Source organism: Podarcis cretensis, assembly GCF_951804945.1.
Source record: "Podarcis cretensis genome assembly, chromosome: 7".
Lineage (NCBI taxonomy): Eukaryota > Metazoa > Chordata > Lepidosauria > Squamata > Lacertidae > Podarcis > Podarcis cretensis.
The window spans coordinates 39,691,152-39,707,599 of record NC_137176.1 but is presented as its reverse complement, the minus strand read 5'-3'; the positions used below and the strand labels follow the sequence as shown (position 1 = coordinate 39,707,599).

Here is a 16,448-nt window from a genome sequence, read left to right as displayed (position 1 = left end):
ATGTGATTCTAAAAAGGAAAGAGGGGTGTTTCGGTGTTTGCTTAACAATCGCACTAAACTTTCCAATTTAGCTTGAATACATACATTTATTCTCTTGGGTAGGCTTAATCTCTGCAGAATTGCAAGTGTATCACGTCTTTGTGTTATAAAATTATAAATATTTAGCAAGTCTATCCTTCGCCCATTAGCCAGTTTAACAGTCAGATTGCATGAGCTACTGTATAGACATGATAAAAGTCTTAATTCTGTTGGTGATGTGCCAGTGCTCTTATAGCAACCCTACTTGACATATATACCCCAAGCGACCTATTTTAGCATGGGCAAATAAAATAGAGAATAGCAGGGACATGGTGATTAATAGAGAACAATTCTAACTCTATAGTTAAAAAACATAGTGTGATGCCATTTTTGTGCTCATTCATTCAGCCATGCACAGTATGGGAACATATATGAACTATTTTTGGTGCGTTAATAGCAGGTGGTTTTTTGTTTGTTTGTTTTAAATAATTTTTATTTGCTTAGCATTGGGTGTTGCATCAGCTGATGTCAAACACATCTCAAAGCTTCATAAAGCCCAACACAGCTAAGGTGGCCTTTTACAGTTGCTCTCCCGGATTTCTTTGGAGATGCTCAGTCATTTCCCACCCTTTGAATCTGGTGGGCTTTCCTGGGAAACTACCCTTCATTATTATTCAGTTTTAATATGCTTTAAGAGATAAACTAGCATGGTAGCAGAAGGCAAAGAGGCACTGTGAACATGGGAGGTGCTTTTCAAATTTTTGTTAAGCCAACTCAATGGTTTTGGTCAAACCATTAATTCGTTCACAGCCTGTATTCTGCATCTATAAAATGGGGTTGAGAGGAAGAGAAAGATGAAGATTGCAGTTTTCATGCTGAACCATGATGGCTGCAATACTCCAAGGTTAGTGTGCAACATTTCACCTGATTTAATTTGGAATTATGTACACAAAATGCTGCTTGTGACCTTTGCCTCTGAGATGGCCCTTCTTAAATAGGACAACAGTAGAATGCATTGGCTACAAGGAACAACAATGGCACTCTTTCCTTTTACATCAGATGAAATATCCAAGGGCTGCAACAATCTTGGCCAACATAAATTTAACTTTGCAATGTACCACCGTGAGAGGTGCACAGTTATTTTGATTTAAAGAGATGAACAAACTCCAATTCAGAAGCAGGCAGAAGCAGTGCAAAGACTTGGCTGTAACTTACAGAGTGTTCAAAACTGTGCAACATTTCATCCACTTTCCCCATCATTTATGTTTTATCATGCGTAAATCAGATGACTATCCTTGCTTTTAATTTCTCTCTGAAAGATCTGATTAAACCCTGCAATGAGTCCTGATTGGAGGCTGCAGATTTGCTGAAAAGGGAAAAAGCCTATTTCCTGCTGAGATTTATTTCTTAAACGTTCAGTCCCAAACAGGAGACCGCAGTAAAACTGCAATTTGATAAGAGATGTGCCTTAAAACAAAGGGCTGTAGACAAAGCCTTAAAAAGTTAAACAGGAACATCTTCTTGCTAATGTTTTGCTCAGAAAGAAAGCACTTGCAATCCCAGTGACAACACTGGTTATGTATTGAGAAGTTTTGATAGACATATTGCATCAAAACATGGGAAGTTAACTTATATTGAGTTAAGTCACTGGTTCATCTAGCTCAGTATTGTCAACACTGGCCAACAGCAGCTCTCTTTGGCTTTCAGATAGGGGCATTCCCAACTATACAGAGATGCTGTGAATTGAATTTGGGGCATTCTGCATGCCAAGCCATTGAGCTACAGCCCTTCCCTTGTTTAGTTCCCATTGTCACTCAACAGATCCGTGGTGCGGAGTCTCTGGCCCTCTACAGCTCCCCATGTGGCCCAACAGGCCATTTAGGACAAACCACTCCAATCTGCTGCAAGAAGATCAAACCTATCCATTCTTAAGAAAATCAGCCCTGAGTGCTCACTGGAAGGACAGATCGTGAAGCTGAGGCTCCAATACTTTGGCCACCTCATGAGAAGACTCCCTGGAAAAGACTCTGATGTTGGGAAAGATGGAGGGCACAAGGAGAAGGGGACGACAGAGGATGAGATGGTTGGATAGTGTTCTCGAGGCTACCAGCATGAGTTTGACTAAACTGCGGGAGGCAGTGGAAGACAGAAGTGCCTGGCGTGCTCTGGTCCATGGGGTCACGAAGAGTCGGACATGACTAAATGACTAAACAACAACTCCAATCTGCCCTACAGCTGTGAAGTGTGAGGTACATAGAAGATATATTTTGCAAGTGCAAACGGTCAGCTGATGGTTGATTCTTTCAAAGTGCTGTGCCATCACAGTGATGTCAGTTGACTGACAGGTCGGCAGCCATCCCCACCTGTCAAAGCTGGCCGGCATGGCATGGCGCAGAGAAGAGTGCGACCCAGATGCAGTTCTCCACCCCTGCTGCAAACAGATAAATGGCAATTTACAAGAACCTCCTGATTGATTCATTCTACACAAAACAACATTTTCCCTTTTGCCTTCAGAGATGGGTGTTCTATCCTTACCCATTCTTCAAAAACTTATCATAGACTTTATGAGCCCTTATGGCAGTTAAGAGACTTGTGTTACAAGACCAAAAGGACAAATAGCCACCATCTACTACTCAGTGCTCAGATCTCACCATCCTTTTCTATCTTCAGACACATGACTTGTACATATCAATATCACTGGACATTTGGATATATGTTTAAATTTGAACTGATGAAATATTCTTCTTGATAATGTCAGCTGACAATGTTTCAACTTTTCTTTCTTTTTTGTTATACTGTAACTGCAAAATTTAAAAACCTTTTTTAAAAAAATCACCCTTAGACAGCTCTAAATGTCTTGAGATCTAACAATTGGATTGCAGAGGGAATAATTTTTAATTATTATTATGCATTTAATGTATTTCTAACCCAAGATAAATCTTTAGTGAAATTATCATGGGGGTGATCAGGGTGTTTTATTGTCTATCATACTTCCAAGGTGGCCAAGCAGTGCTTCCATTCTACAAATTATTATCCCCCGTGATCTGCACTGCGCAGCCTTCCCAAGTGCCCTTCCTTGGTGAAAACTGCAGGACATGCAAGGCTGGGGTGTACTGTAAGTGTAGAAGGCAGAGATTCTGTGTGCCCAGTCTTTCTTTGTTTTTGTTTTTTAGTTAAAGTCTGTTTACTTGCAAAAAAGATATTTTTTGTTAACTTTTAAAAAAGAGAAGGAATTCCCTTAAGAACAAAAAAAAGCAAGCACACCAGCCTCACGCATTATGTAGATATCCACCCCAGCTTCCCAAATTTAAAACGGAACTTGGGGGAAGACATTGTGAGGCAACTCCTCCCATGGGGCTTTTTCAGATCAGTAAGCATGAGAAGCCAGGGCGCCTGCACAACTTTGAAGAAAAGTTGAATGGAAAGGAAAACATGCATCATTCACAGCCCCACGTCTACAATAAAGTAAGCGCAATCCCACACCCACTAAAATTATAAACACATTCTAATTTGTTCCACACAAGAGGTAGAAAAAGAAAAGCCTATTTTACAGCTGAAGAAACTTTTTTTTTGGGGGGGGGGGGGAATGGAGCGCAGGCTTTGGCATGACACTCAGTATTACAAAACACATTTAAGTAAAGCAGCATTCTACCATGGTTATACTCCTTAGGGTTGAGAAATTATGTCCATTACAGTTTCTATCAGTTTCTCATTTTTCTACTCTTAAATTCTTCATACTTTGTGATTTGTTTTAAAGAAGTCCTCAACAAAATACATTAACATTACTCCTAATATATGCAGTTTTGCCTAATGCAATTCATTTTAATATTATTTTCACTAAAACTGCATTTTTATGCATACTTTCCCCTCGTATATGCATTTTTTTACACATTTGTTTCGTCGGAGAATTGCACTGAAAACTTCAGAGAAAAGTGTGAATTTTGAAAGATAGCTGTGTTTCTGTTGTGTATTGTTTTGGAAAGGGCAGATTAGATGGGGTCGCACTTTTAATTGGGAGAACCAAATTTCTCTCCCATCTGTAATAATCACAAGTGATATTTAATTCGCTATTTGATAACCGTATGTCATCCAGCTTCATGAAGCTAGCTGCCCTCTTTATTTACTGTATTTCTCTTTTCTGCATGGAACATTTGCTGTTTGCCCTATTACTGTTGCAATGGATGGATTATCGTCAGATCTGTGGTTTTCACAGAGCAACCCACACATATTTCCTCTGTACATGGAAATTTCCTCCACAACATGCAGAATATAGCTCGTTTTCACAAAAGAACATAAGAACTTGTCATTTGCCTTCTTAAATTAGGAACCCTGACAAAAAGACAACAGTAATACTATATTGTTTGTTTCTCTCTCCTTCCCTCTCTCAACTTTCAGTAGGTTTTTTAAAAATATATATTAAAAGCTACAGTTTAAAATGAGAGCTAATAAATTTTTGACCAGGCACCAAAGAGGATAGAAATGGGAAATTAATGCTCCGAAACCAACTTCCATGTCAGGTAAAGATGCTGAATATCTCACCTACTAACTTACAAACATAGATTCATGTAACCACACTTCAGGAGAGGGGCCATGTGTGCAGACAAGAGTCCAAAAGATGCAGTTTTCAAAATATGCTACACAGGCAACAATTTGATATCTTATTTATCCATAAACCCAGTGCTAAATGCACAGGGAGCCCCAATGAGCCTCCCTGCTTCATACAGCCAGTCTCCAACTCATGGAAAACAACAGAAATGGCATTTGAGGGGGAGCAGATCTGGTTTGGTCATTCCCATGCTGTTGCCGTCACTACCTTCACATACATGTTTAGTGAGCCCAGCTTCAGAATGCCTAGAAAGGACTACAGCTTTCCCCAAAAATGCCTCCTACCGAAGTGCCCTGCGAAATCTCTTTCTTCCTTGATGGCACTGCTATTAGGACCTTGCCGCGCACACTACTGAGATTACTTGTGCCCCCAGTGATAAAGATGGATAGAGGAGCACGTATGTACCTGTTTCTTCAGAGGGGATGCAAACGCTTGGAGAATCAATGACAACTCCCAGACCTAGGAACCACTCGCCTTCTTATTAGGATTCAGTCTCAGTATGTTGATCCTCATCCATTGCATCTAGGCATCTGTTCAAAACAGTCTCAGCCTTTCCAGATTCAGATGGCAGTGTTCTCTGAACCCGGCCCTGTACGTAGGCCATGCTTGCTAGGGCTGTCAGAAGTTGTAGATCAGAAACACCTAGAGGGTCAAAGGTTCCTCACACCTGATATATGGAATACTTGGAAAGGGCATAACCAGAATATTTTAGCAAATTAGAATTGATTTTGGAGTAAGCTTTATTTCAGTTCCTAAAACTCGTTAAAAATCTCAAAAGTGCTTTCAATTCCTGTACCAATCCAAAATTAGTTGGGGGAGGTCACTCTTCTCTCATTTATTTAGAGCCATAGGATAAGAATCTAAAATATAAATCTAAACAGCTCCTAAACACACAGATGACACAGACATTTCCCTCCATTTTTAAACCTGCTATCTTTTGAGAAGTATCACTCTTACAGTGATTTTCTCGGGTTTCTTCCATAGTGCTTCACATTTCCTCAAGTACACTTTTCTAGAAGTACTTTTAACAACCTGATGTGACAAAAATCTAGATCTAGGTGCAACACATTTTTCAGCTGCCTCAAAAGACATTTAACAATATCCCTCCAAGGCCTTTCTTCTCATTTAACACTCTATTTTATTAGTTTCCACTTACCTCACCGTATGAGAAGGATGGTGAAAGAAGTGAAAGCTGGAGTGGGAGGAGGGGATAAAGAGGTAACATTTATGGTTCCTAGTTATTTGGCATGCAACCTAAAAAAATAATACAAACAAAGCCACGAAAGTAGAATATGGATTTGCAGTTGATGTTTGTTTTGTCAGAACATAGGGATGGTGAACATCTGAGACAGAACTGCCTGCTGGAGAATCAAAGGAAAGCTAACTAACTATTATGTGGCATTGTTGCTATGGACACCAGTGATTCAAAACCTACTCTGGACAGATCCAAGACAGGCACACAATACTTAATACTCCTGAAAGGATTCTTAGTCATCGACATTTTGTACTCTAAAGCCATTTGGAACATAATAAAGGGAAGCTGCACTTCAATTTTTTTAGAAGAATATGGAGATTTAAAATATAATTTATGTTAAAAACGAGACCCTCATAAACCTCTTTAAAACCTAAATGAGAGCATGAAGGAAGATGAGTTTTATGCTCCCTTGGTACCTTGATCTCCATTTTGCCAAAAGGTGAGCTAGTACAGGACTGTTTAAAAAGGAAATATTGCATTAAAAACATACACTAGCCAGTCCTATATGAATGCTGCCCATGTACTTATTCTGCCTGTTCTTTTTCATTTATTCATCATGAGGTGCATATCAGAGCACACACAACTCTGGCTTGTCATCTCATTGCATGTTCTATCACCTCAAAATGCTACTTTTTTGCTGTGGAGAATCAGGATGCTTCGCTATAAGATTCCAGCCCTGTTTGGTATACACGTGGGGGAGGGCCTGGCATGTGAGAAACCCCACAAGCAGGATTCAAGCATATTCTCCCTTCCTATGGTTTCCAGAAAATGGTATTCAGAAGCATCACTGTCTCCAACCGTGGCAGCAAAGCACAGCCATCACAGCTAGTAACCACTGATAGCCCTCTCCTCCATGAATTTATCTAGTTTAACTATCCACAGCTTCACTGAATGTCCACAAGTTCTAGCACTATGAGAAAAAAAAACTTTTTCTATCCACTTTCTCCATGCCACTTCTATCCACTTCTATCATGCTCTATCATGTAGAGACATCACCTTGACAACAAAGGTCCGTATAGTTAAAGCTATGGTTTTCCCAGTAGTGATGTATGGAAGTGAAAGCTGGACCATCAAGAAGGCTGATCGCCAAAGAATTGATGCTTTTGAATTATGGTGCTGGAGGAGACTCTTGAGAGTCCCATGGATTGCAAGAAGATCAAACCTCTCCATTCTGAAGGAAATCAGCCCTGAGTGCTCACTGGAAGGACAGATCGTGAAGCTGAGGCTCCAATACTTTGGCCACCTCATGAGAAGAGAAGACTCCCTGGAAAAGACCCTGATGTTGGGAAAGATGGAGGGCACAAGGAGAAGGGGACTCTCCCCCGGTTGCCCTTTTCTGAAATGAATTTAAATGGATCTATGGTAGAACAAGACATGATGTTAGCATTTTGCAGCCCAAGCTTTTCTGAAAGCCTTTGGCTAGCACTGATCTCAGTGGCTTTTCAGCATCTGCTTCATGAGGAAGAGGTAACACAGCCTGAGTACATTTCCTTCCGTATCTAGGCTAAATCACTGTACAGTAGCAGCCAAGAGGCAGTCCTCCTTTTCTCACTGCAAGTGATAGTGCCAATCAACATTTTGGTGACATCTTTATTTATACAAGTTCAGACATTGTGGAAAAAATGTTTTACATCATTTATATTATAAGTGCTATGCCTCCTTATATATAATTAATACGCTTCAGCTGAAGAGCAGCGTGTCTTCTAAAAGCAAACGTGTAAAGACACTGCAAAAAGTGTGTGTAAAATGTATCAAAAATAAAAATATAATGTACATTGTTAAAAATCCATGCTTTATATTCCATTCTTTCCTTTGCCTCTTATAGCATCAAGGCACTGGAACACGGTTGCCACAGACAAACACATTTTGTGGAGTTTCTGTGGCGCAGGATCCTCAGTACAAAGAATTAACATAATTCTTTAGTGGTAGATTTCTTCCACTCAGTGGATTTAAGATTCCATTTGGGTTCTGGTGTCCTTCAAAAGGGGAGGGAACCAGCTCTGCAACACTGCTACTGTTAGCTACTGAGAAGCAGCACAAGGGCTTCCAGGCATTTGAAGTGATAGGCATCTTGCTGGTTTTCTTGTTGTTGCTGAAGAGCTAAAAGAGAGAGAGAGAGAGAGGAGAGAACCGCACACATCACATCAGGTATTTGCAATTTATCTATCTGATAATTAAAAGTAACATTAAAAAGGCAGGTCCTTCTAAACTTTTGTATTTTTTTTAAAGCAACAATCAGGGCAGAAGTTCTAATAAGCCTTTGGTTTCAGAAAGCATACTACTATAATTGGTTTATAGCAGCACATGCCAGATCACTGATTTATCTGGCTCATTGAGGTAGGTCTACACTGATTAGAGCGGCTGGGGGTTCCCACCCCTGGCCTACACAAACTAGCAGCAACTCTCCAGGGTTCTAGAAAGTGAGTGTTTACCAACCTTGCCTGATGCCAGAGACCGAACCTGGCGTCTTTCCCATGCAAAGCATATGTTCTAGTACCAAGCTAAACTCTTCCCCAAATCGCCCAATGATAATTTTATATAACTAATGCTGGAAATCACATTTGAGAACATACTGGCCCCCTTGATCAAACTACTGTAAGTAGAGCTCTCAAAAGCAGGCTCTGTGAAAATGTTTATGGAAGGAACTTTGGTCTAGTGGAGGATCCCACTGGAGTACAAGGAGACTCAAGTACTACCACTCATGCTTCTCCCCTGGGCAACCCAACCCTACAGAGGCTTCCATGTCCACTAAAGGAAGCTTAGTAAGGGTCTAACCCAGTCTGAGTCTTTCTCAGAATTAAACTTAATATGCTCATGACGTGCATGATTCTGTTTAAAAGGCTAATTTTGACTATGCCTTTTCTCTAAGATTTTAGGCAATATGCAATGGGAGAAAGATATACAGATATATCCAATATTCAGTACTAATAAACTAATCTAAGCTAGCTCACGTAAAAAGGTTTTTCTTTTTTCTTTTAAGGCACGTTATGAATGTCAAAAGTACAGTCCAAAGAACACAAAGCTTCAGGAAGTTTGTTGACGTTGCTGCAAACCTGTGCGCACTTCCTTTTGGAGCAAGCTCCATTGAACTCAGTGGGATTTATTTACAATAGTACTGCATACTATGTGTTTGTTTCTGAGGTCCACACTGAATATTGATGAGCTGTTTGCAAAACAATCCCCGCATCAGCTGCTACTCCTTTTGAGATGGAAAACCAAATTTTCTCCGTTAAAAACGTACTTTTCTTGACTGAAAGGAAGGCGTCGTCTATTCTTCTTTTTATTGATGGGTTCTTCAAAGTCACTTTTGCCTGTAGCACAAAGAAAGAATAATCCAATGACTGTATTAACTCCCCCGTGCCGATGCTCTTAAGATCATTCCTTCTCCTTGGCAGTCATTTATTGGCAGCAGGCCACAAAGCTATGACATTCAGAAACTTAAGAATGCAACATGTGAGCACACCATTGTGCATAGCGCTGTGAGGCAGAGGAGGGGGGCGGGAAGAGACCAGAGTTCAATGAAATACAGCCAATAAAAGGAGCCACAATCTCCCTGAACATGGCTGTTTGCAAAGCTCAGCATAACAGAAAGTTCCTCTTTGAATATTAAGATGCTGTGTGACACACTTGTCAACTTCTTGCTGGATGCAATGGTGCTGGAATGAGCATAGGGCTGTCTGTTACATGACAATAAGGAGCGTATTTTAAAGCCATGCATCACATAACCTACAATAAGATGCATTATGTTGCCATTTATCAGTAATAATTTGATGCATTATGTACCTTGCAGCTTGCATGCAGAGGCTGAGAGTGGAGGAAGAATATGTGCTTTCAGAAACAGACATCATTTCCTTTTTAATCGAATTGGAGTTCCACTAAGTGTAATTGGGTGCAGAACAGAAATGTTTTTTCACACTCTGGCATAAACAGGAAAACGGAACCCAGAACAGGGTTCTGAAAACAGGTAATTACAGTACTTAGTTCTCAAGGATTCTGTAAGCTTCAGGGGTGCTTAACAGGTGAGGGTGTATCAGAACCACAGAGCTGAAGAAATTATTAAAATGCTCTACACTTCTGCATCAATCAAACTTTATGAAGCTTTAGAGAGTTTGAAACAGTGATCTTAACCTTATTAGCTGCCATGAAGGATGCTTTCTTAGAGATCACTGACCTGGACTTCCTTAAACTTGGGCCAATGCCTTAAGATGCATGATGCTAAGGAATACTCACAAACACTCCAACTTCTCAGGAAGAAGTTGTCAGAAACAAAATGGCCCCAGGACCAGTTTCTGTGAGACGGCAGTTTTCAGTATGGCTGGGATTGAAGCATCCCACACACTAGTTCTACTATACTGGCAGGGCAAGGATGGATGGGCAGGGTATACAGCGGGAAGCTAACTGGTAGGCAGAAGGTAAGGACCCTTGGGCAAAGATTGTAAGTATGGCGGTAGAATATAAAGAGAAAGTGGGATACAGGCTGAATGTAAATAATCCCAGTGTAAGACTTGCTATTTCACAGGAATAAGGAATTTAACAATTGTCAAGATTACATCCTGTACTTTTATGCAAAACACAGAAATGAAAAATTTCTCCAACTGTGGCCTCTCTCATTATAGCAGCATGTTGATTGGCAATCCAAAGGGGTCATTGACTTGGGGGTGCTAAATATCATGGATTAAATGATTGAAGACCTGCCAATTTTGCTGCAAGCTTTCATTTTTAAAAATGATGTACAGTCTTATTGACCATGCTAATGAAAAGGTAAGATATATAATGTAAAACATAAGAAAAAGCTACAAAGCTTCAGTGCATACATGTCAAAAGAGAGACATCCAATCTTTTTTTTAAAAAAAAAAAAAAAAACAGAACCCAAAACACTAACCTTCTGATAATTGTGAAGCAAAGCCCAAAGTGCAGATGCTCCTATTCTTCGAGCTACAGGATCATCACTTTCTAGACAGTCAGATAGCAGTGCAATGGCTTTATCTACAAGGAAGACAAAAGACCACACATGCACCGAACAAAAGGACATTATATCATCGTTTCAGCTTCTCCAGTTCACTCCCATGGATAATTTGTCTCTTTTTTCTCTGGTAAATATTACAACTGTACGTACAGTAGGTTTATATCATCAGAATAATTTATTTTCAACTAATCACTCCTGACTTCTGCCATTAGAAAGTGTTCTTTGTAAAAATAAATCTGTATTAAATTTCATGTAAAGCCAAGAAACTGCAGGTATCTTAATTACAAAGCAGGCATTCTAATTACCTAGGAGACCCAAAAGTTGTGGAAAAGAGATGGATACATCACTGCTTTTATTACAATCAAGCAGCATATAAATTCTGTTAAATAATTAAAAAAAACAGTATATGCTTTAGTAAAAGCCAAGCAGGTAGGAATTAAGACACTGATAATCTTAACCCACCTGCACTGGCAAAAACCCATTATTCTGCTGCTTCTTACACATCCTTTTCTGTCTTCAAAATGTACCTGCACACTTGGCATTCCATTATCACCATGTTCAGAATATTAGGATTCTGTTCTATTATATTTAAAGCAGATTATGGAGCTGAATAATGATTGCCTAAGAAAGGTTTCCAAGTATGAAGGTAATTGTAGATCGAAACTGTTAAAAGTTCTGTTAGAAAGTAACATGTAGCTTCATCTGTTGCCCCCTCCCCTCATGAGAAACCTTGCAACATATAAAAATTCTGTTTCATTGCATTGCTTCCACTACATGTGTATACAGACATGCACACACACACCATATGATGACAAAATATGTGCAGGTTTCTTATGGATCCATTTAGCTGGGGTCTAATTTGCAGTGACGTAAGAATGCTTTTTCCATTAAAATACTAACCCCTATCTAGGCACAATTCAAAGTGACTATCTATGACAGGCCTAGGCAAACTTGGCCCTTCAGATGTTTTGGGAGTGCAACTCCCATCATCCCTGACCACTGGTCCTGTTAGCTAGGGATGGAGGGAGTTGTAGTCCCAAAACATCGGGAGGGCCGAGTTTGCATATCCCTGATCTATGAAGTCCTAAACAGCTGAGGTCCAAGTTATATGAAGGACTGTCCTGTACCACTGCATTTCCTAAGCTTGGGTCCCCAGATGTTATTGAACTACAACCCACCTCCCCTCCTTGAGCACTGAGGTTGATGGGAGTTGTAGTCCTAGAAAATCCAGGGAACAGAGGTTGGGAAAGGCTGTGGTAGAGGACAGTCCATATTATCACATCAGCCTGCCTAGTCATTCTGGGTGTCCCTCACCAAACATAGACAGCAGCCAGCAGGTGATTCGGTAGTGATGGTCCACATGTGAAAAGCTGCCTGATGCCAAGCAAAGTACTTTATAATACAAACACTCAGGCATTCCAATATGTTTCATGGTAGGATGTAACTTGTTTTTCTAGCTGGGTTATTTTCTTCTAATTTTACAGATTTTATAGCCACTGTAGTGCAACTTTATGCTATTCTTTCACTTTTACTGTACATGTTTTCTGATTTTAAGTTGCGCACAATTTGGAGCTTAGCACTAAAGGGTACTGCCTAAATTCTTTAAATAAATTATTTGTTGGCATGCCACAGCATGTGATAAATTTATTTCAGGAGTGCCCTAGCCAACTCCCTGCAAAAACTGAACAGTGTGCTCTAGAGTTCCAAAATGCTTAATTAGCAACTGTATAAATTTAATTAGGGGATGCGGGTGGCGCTGTGGGTAAAACCACAGAGCCTAGGACTTGCTGTTCAGAAGGTCGGCGGTTTGAATCCCCGCGATGGGGTGAGCTCCCGTTGCTCGGTCCCTGCTCCTGCCCACCTAGCAGTTCGAAAGCACATCAAAGTGCAAGTAGATAAATAGTTACAGCTCCGGCAGGAAGGTAAACGGCGTTTCTGTGCGCTGCTTTGGTTCACCAGAAGCGGCTCAGTCATGCTGGCCACATGACCCGGAAGCTGTACGCCGGCTCCCTCGGTCAATAAAGCGAGATGAGCACCGCAACCCCAGAGTCGGCCACGACTGGACCTAATGGTCAGGGGTCCCTTTACCTTTACCTTTAATCTTAGTTTTTATCAATCAAGTTTAATCATATATAAAATCTTATATACCGCGGGGGCGGGCTCCGTGCCGGCCACCTTTCTCCCGGCGCAGAGCCGAGCCAGCCACCCACTGCTTCGGAGCCACCGCAGCAGCAGCAGTGGGCGGGCTCCGCTCTGTGCCGCCCATACCCGCCGTATAAGACGACCCCCAACTTTTTAACCTCTTTTCCGGGGTTAAAAAGTTGTCTTGTACGCCGGAATCTACGGTACTCACCAAGGTTGATATATATATGGCAATTTATCATTACCATAAAATAGCATAGCTGTATCAAGGCAACACTTTAAATAATCAGTACCTACCATTAGCCAGTATCTTGGATTTGTTGACTGGGTTAAAGCAGGTGTTGTGCAGAATCAGAAGGATTGTGTATGGATGGCTTCGGTGTTTGTACTTGGCCATCTCTATAAGCTGATCTAAGCTACCATTCAGCTTCACAATCATTTGCTGCCCATCTTCTCCAAATGATAAATTCAAGAGGAGTTTCAGCCAAGCAACAGCCAGGGGACCAAGGCTTTTGTTTCCTCCTTTTGGCAATGACAGCGACAAAAAGTTCTGCAGAAAGTTACTCTGGAATATGACAGGGGCAAAAACATACCACATTACTGAAGAACACCATTTCACAGTTCTTCTGTAAAACACATTTCCTCCCCCAAACAAGCTATTTCTCCAGAAGCTTTGATCTTGAAACACTGTTCTGCAGTTTTGATAAATTAGCTCTTCCTCCCAAGTGACCCTTCGAATTGTAGTATATTTTCATCTATTGCTTCAGCCTGACCATTGCTTCAGTGAATGACCTCAGCCTGCACAAAACAGAACAGAATGAACGTACCATTTGCCCAAACTTCCTGAAATTATGAAAAATTCAACACCAGCCTGAAACTAGAATGCTGTTTTCATAACAGATATTAATAATGCAGTCAGTAAAAATAAATAAATAAAATCCTCCTCTTCCTACACTGTTCAGTCAATCTAGTTTATGCATTATAATCTGGAAACATTATTGCCATCAGATGTGTTAATACTGAGCTATACTCAACCCTCATGGCAGACAAGTGTCATTAAGCAGGTGATTAGTACATACTAATTTAAGACTTAGTTACTTCAGCAAGCTTAACATATGAATCATTATTCTTTAAATAACTTTCTGATCAGCTGACCCATTTTTGTATTTTGCCTCTTTATTTTATTCTGTTGCATTTCATTTCACATTCTGTAAACCGAATTTTTGGTATAGAAATCAAGCAATAATACTAATAGCAAAGTTAAAAGTAGTTTTAAGTGTGGAATGCTGTATTATGCCAACCAACTTATCGAGACCAGAAGGAAGGACACAATCAATTCCCATTTCTGCTCTGCTTGATGGGCAAAAGGAATAGAGTATTATTTCCTTGTTCCACTCATTGTCTTGCTCTAAGAAGCAGTGAAGATCGTGAGCTCACAGATGAGGGAGGGAATTGCCCTAATGATTAAGTGCTTTATAGTTTCCGACAGTGTTCATCAAGCATAAGCAGGAAATTACTGTATTATTCAAAAGAGAATTATTGCATCAAAGCAAGCCAATCATTTCTGGAAAAAGGCACATCCCATGCTTTTCATTTTTGAGATAACAATACTGACTTTTTTTCAAAGCAGCAAAGAATGTAAATGAAGATCAAGGGATAGAGGCCCACCTTTCCACAAAAAGCAATGTTGACACATGACAAAGTATATTGACAGTGCATATAATTAATGTCTAAATGTGTTGGAGCTGTATGCAAATATTATCCTAATTATTTTACTTTACGATGTGCAACATAGGAAACTGGTGAATAGGGTACAGCAGTTGAAACAGCAGCCAGGAAAACAGCGTGCACAATATAGCAACGAGGAAGCAATCCTACAGCAAGATATTACAGGATAAGGGTCCATTAATTTCAATTCATTAATTTCAATGGATCTACACTGAGCAAAGTTAGTTGAATACAACCCATAGTCTTTAAATTAGGCTTGTATGCAAAATCAGTAACTAAATTATGCCTATACTACTATTCTTTTCTTTTAAAAAATAAATGAATAATGTCCTGTGGCAAAAAAAAATCATGTATAGCAGTTGTTGTTTTTGCAAATTGTCATAACCAACAATTAAATTACATGGTTGAATAATAGAAAACAGCTTTTTTTCAAAACTTTCCATTGTTGTTGATGATAACATACTGCTTATTCACTTTAAGCCATAATTTAAAATAAACTATGGTTTAATGTGATGTATGAACCAAGCCTATGTTTGCTATGCCTTTCCCCATAACTGACCCTATTCATCATCCTAAGCATCGTTCTTCTGTTCACAATTTTTGCTTGGTTCAAACCACATAAGTGTCTTAACATCTTCACTTGGTTTTGTGCAAAACCTAAACTTCTTTGTGAAGTTTAGAAATAAAATGTATGCATACCTTCTGAAGAACACCCTTGCAGTCATGAGATACAACAGCGTTAGCCAGAAGATTAAAGGTCATCTGTTGGATTGTGCTGTTCTCGGCTGGGGTTTGGGTAGCCAACTTCACAATGCTATGCATTAGAGAGTTTCCAGCTGCTGTTCGTTGGGCTGTTTGAAGAGGAGACAATCCACTGCTTGCCAAACACAGAGAACCACAGCCTTCAAAGATGGAACCACAGTTGCATTTAACCATCAGGAAAAACTTATACATATACAGTTTCCATAAATACATGTATCCTTTTCATATAAAAATGTAATCTTATCAATTTCATTATGATTTATGAAATATGTATTTTCGAAACAACATACCAAGACCTATGAATGAACCATTAAAGTATTTATGCAGCCTTTTTTATCAGCTTTCTACTAAGATTATTGTAAGTTGATCAGAGAAGAAAATTTATGTTTCAAGCTTCTTCTCAATAGGAAGTACATTAAATTTGGGTCAGTTAAAATAACCAGAAACAGTTTGTGCATGTACATATCTAGATACACTTCCATGCAATAGAGAATTACAAATAGGATATTTAGTTTTCATGGGGATTGTGCAATATTTCTATCACATTTGCTTTTATTTACTTTCTTCAGGTTAGAAGTATTCGGTCAGTCCATGGACCAATAATACCGTATTTAAAATGTCTAGATGTGTTTAACAGAATTCCGAGAACAAATCGTATTCAGTTTTTACAAGATAGTCCTTCAGCACAACATTGCTGTTTGTCCTTGCCTCCGGTTTCAAGGGATCCAGCCAGCTGCTTCCTGCAAGCAGGGCATTCTATCACATCCCCACTGTTTCCTAAATCACTCTTCCCAGTAATCTGTGGCTACAAAACATGATCAGTTCTCATCAGGCTACTTAGTCCTCTTAGGGTTTCTTTCCCCACCTGCAGGGTTCCCCTCAGCATGTTGATATTTCCCTTCTCCTGTTCCAGTGGCCCCAAGTCCTTTTGGCACTCACCACCTAAGTTTGGTATTAGAGGGAGCAAATCA

At 39.9% G+C, this 16,448-nt stretch overlaps 1 protein-coding gene and 1 long non-coding RNA gene across 4 annotated transcripts in view; one reads left to right on the top strand and one right to left on the bottom strand.

Annotated features, from left to right (window-relative positions):
- LOC307219674 overlaps nucleotides 1-16,448 on the top strand; it is a 586,866-nt gene that overhangs the window by 466,824 nt on the left and 103,594 nt on the right. The window lies entirely within an intron of this gene.
- Nucleotides 7,452-16,448, bottom strand: part of RTTN (rotatin) — a 96,614-nt gene continuing 87,617 nt past the window's right edge. For all 3 annotated transcript variants that reach the window (XM_079982843.1, XM_079982844.1, XM_079982845.1), the window contains exons 45-49: nucleotides 15,415-15,617; nucleotides 13,285-13,552; nucleotides 10,762-10,865; nucleotides 9,121-9,190; nucleotides 7,452-7,979 (exon numbers count right to left, since the gene is read on the bottom strand). In XM_079982843.1, coding sequence (XP_079838969.1) covers nucleotides 7,897-7,979; nucleotides 9,121-9,190; nucleotides 10,762-10,865; nucleotides 13,285-13,552; nucleotides 15,415-15,617 — 728 coding nt within the window. In that variant the 3' untranslated portion in view covers nucleotides 7,452-7,896. The remainder of the gene's footprint in view (nucleotides 7,980-9,120; nucleotides 9,191-10,761; nucleotides 10,866-13,284; nucleotides 13,553-15,414; nucleotides 15,618-16,448) is intronic.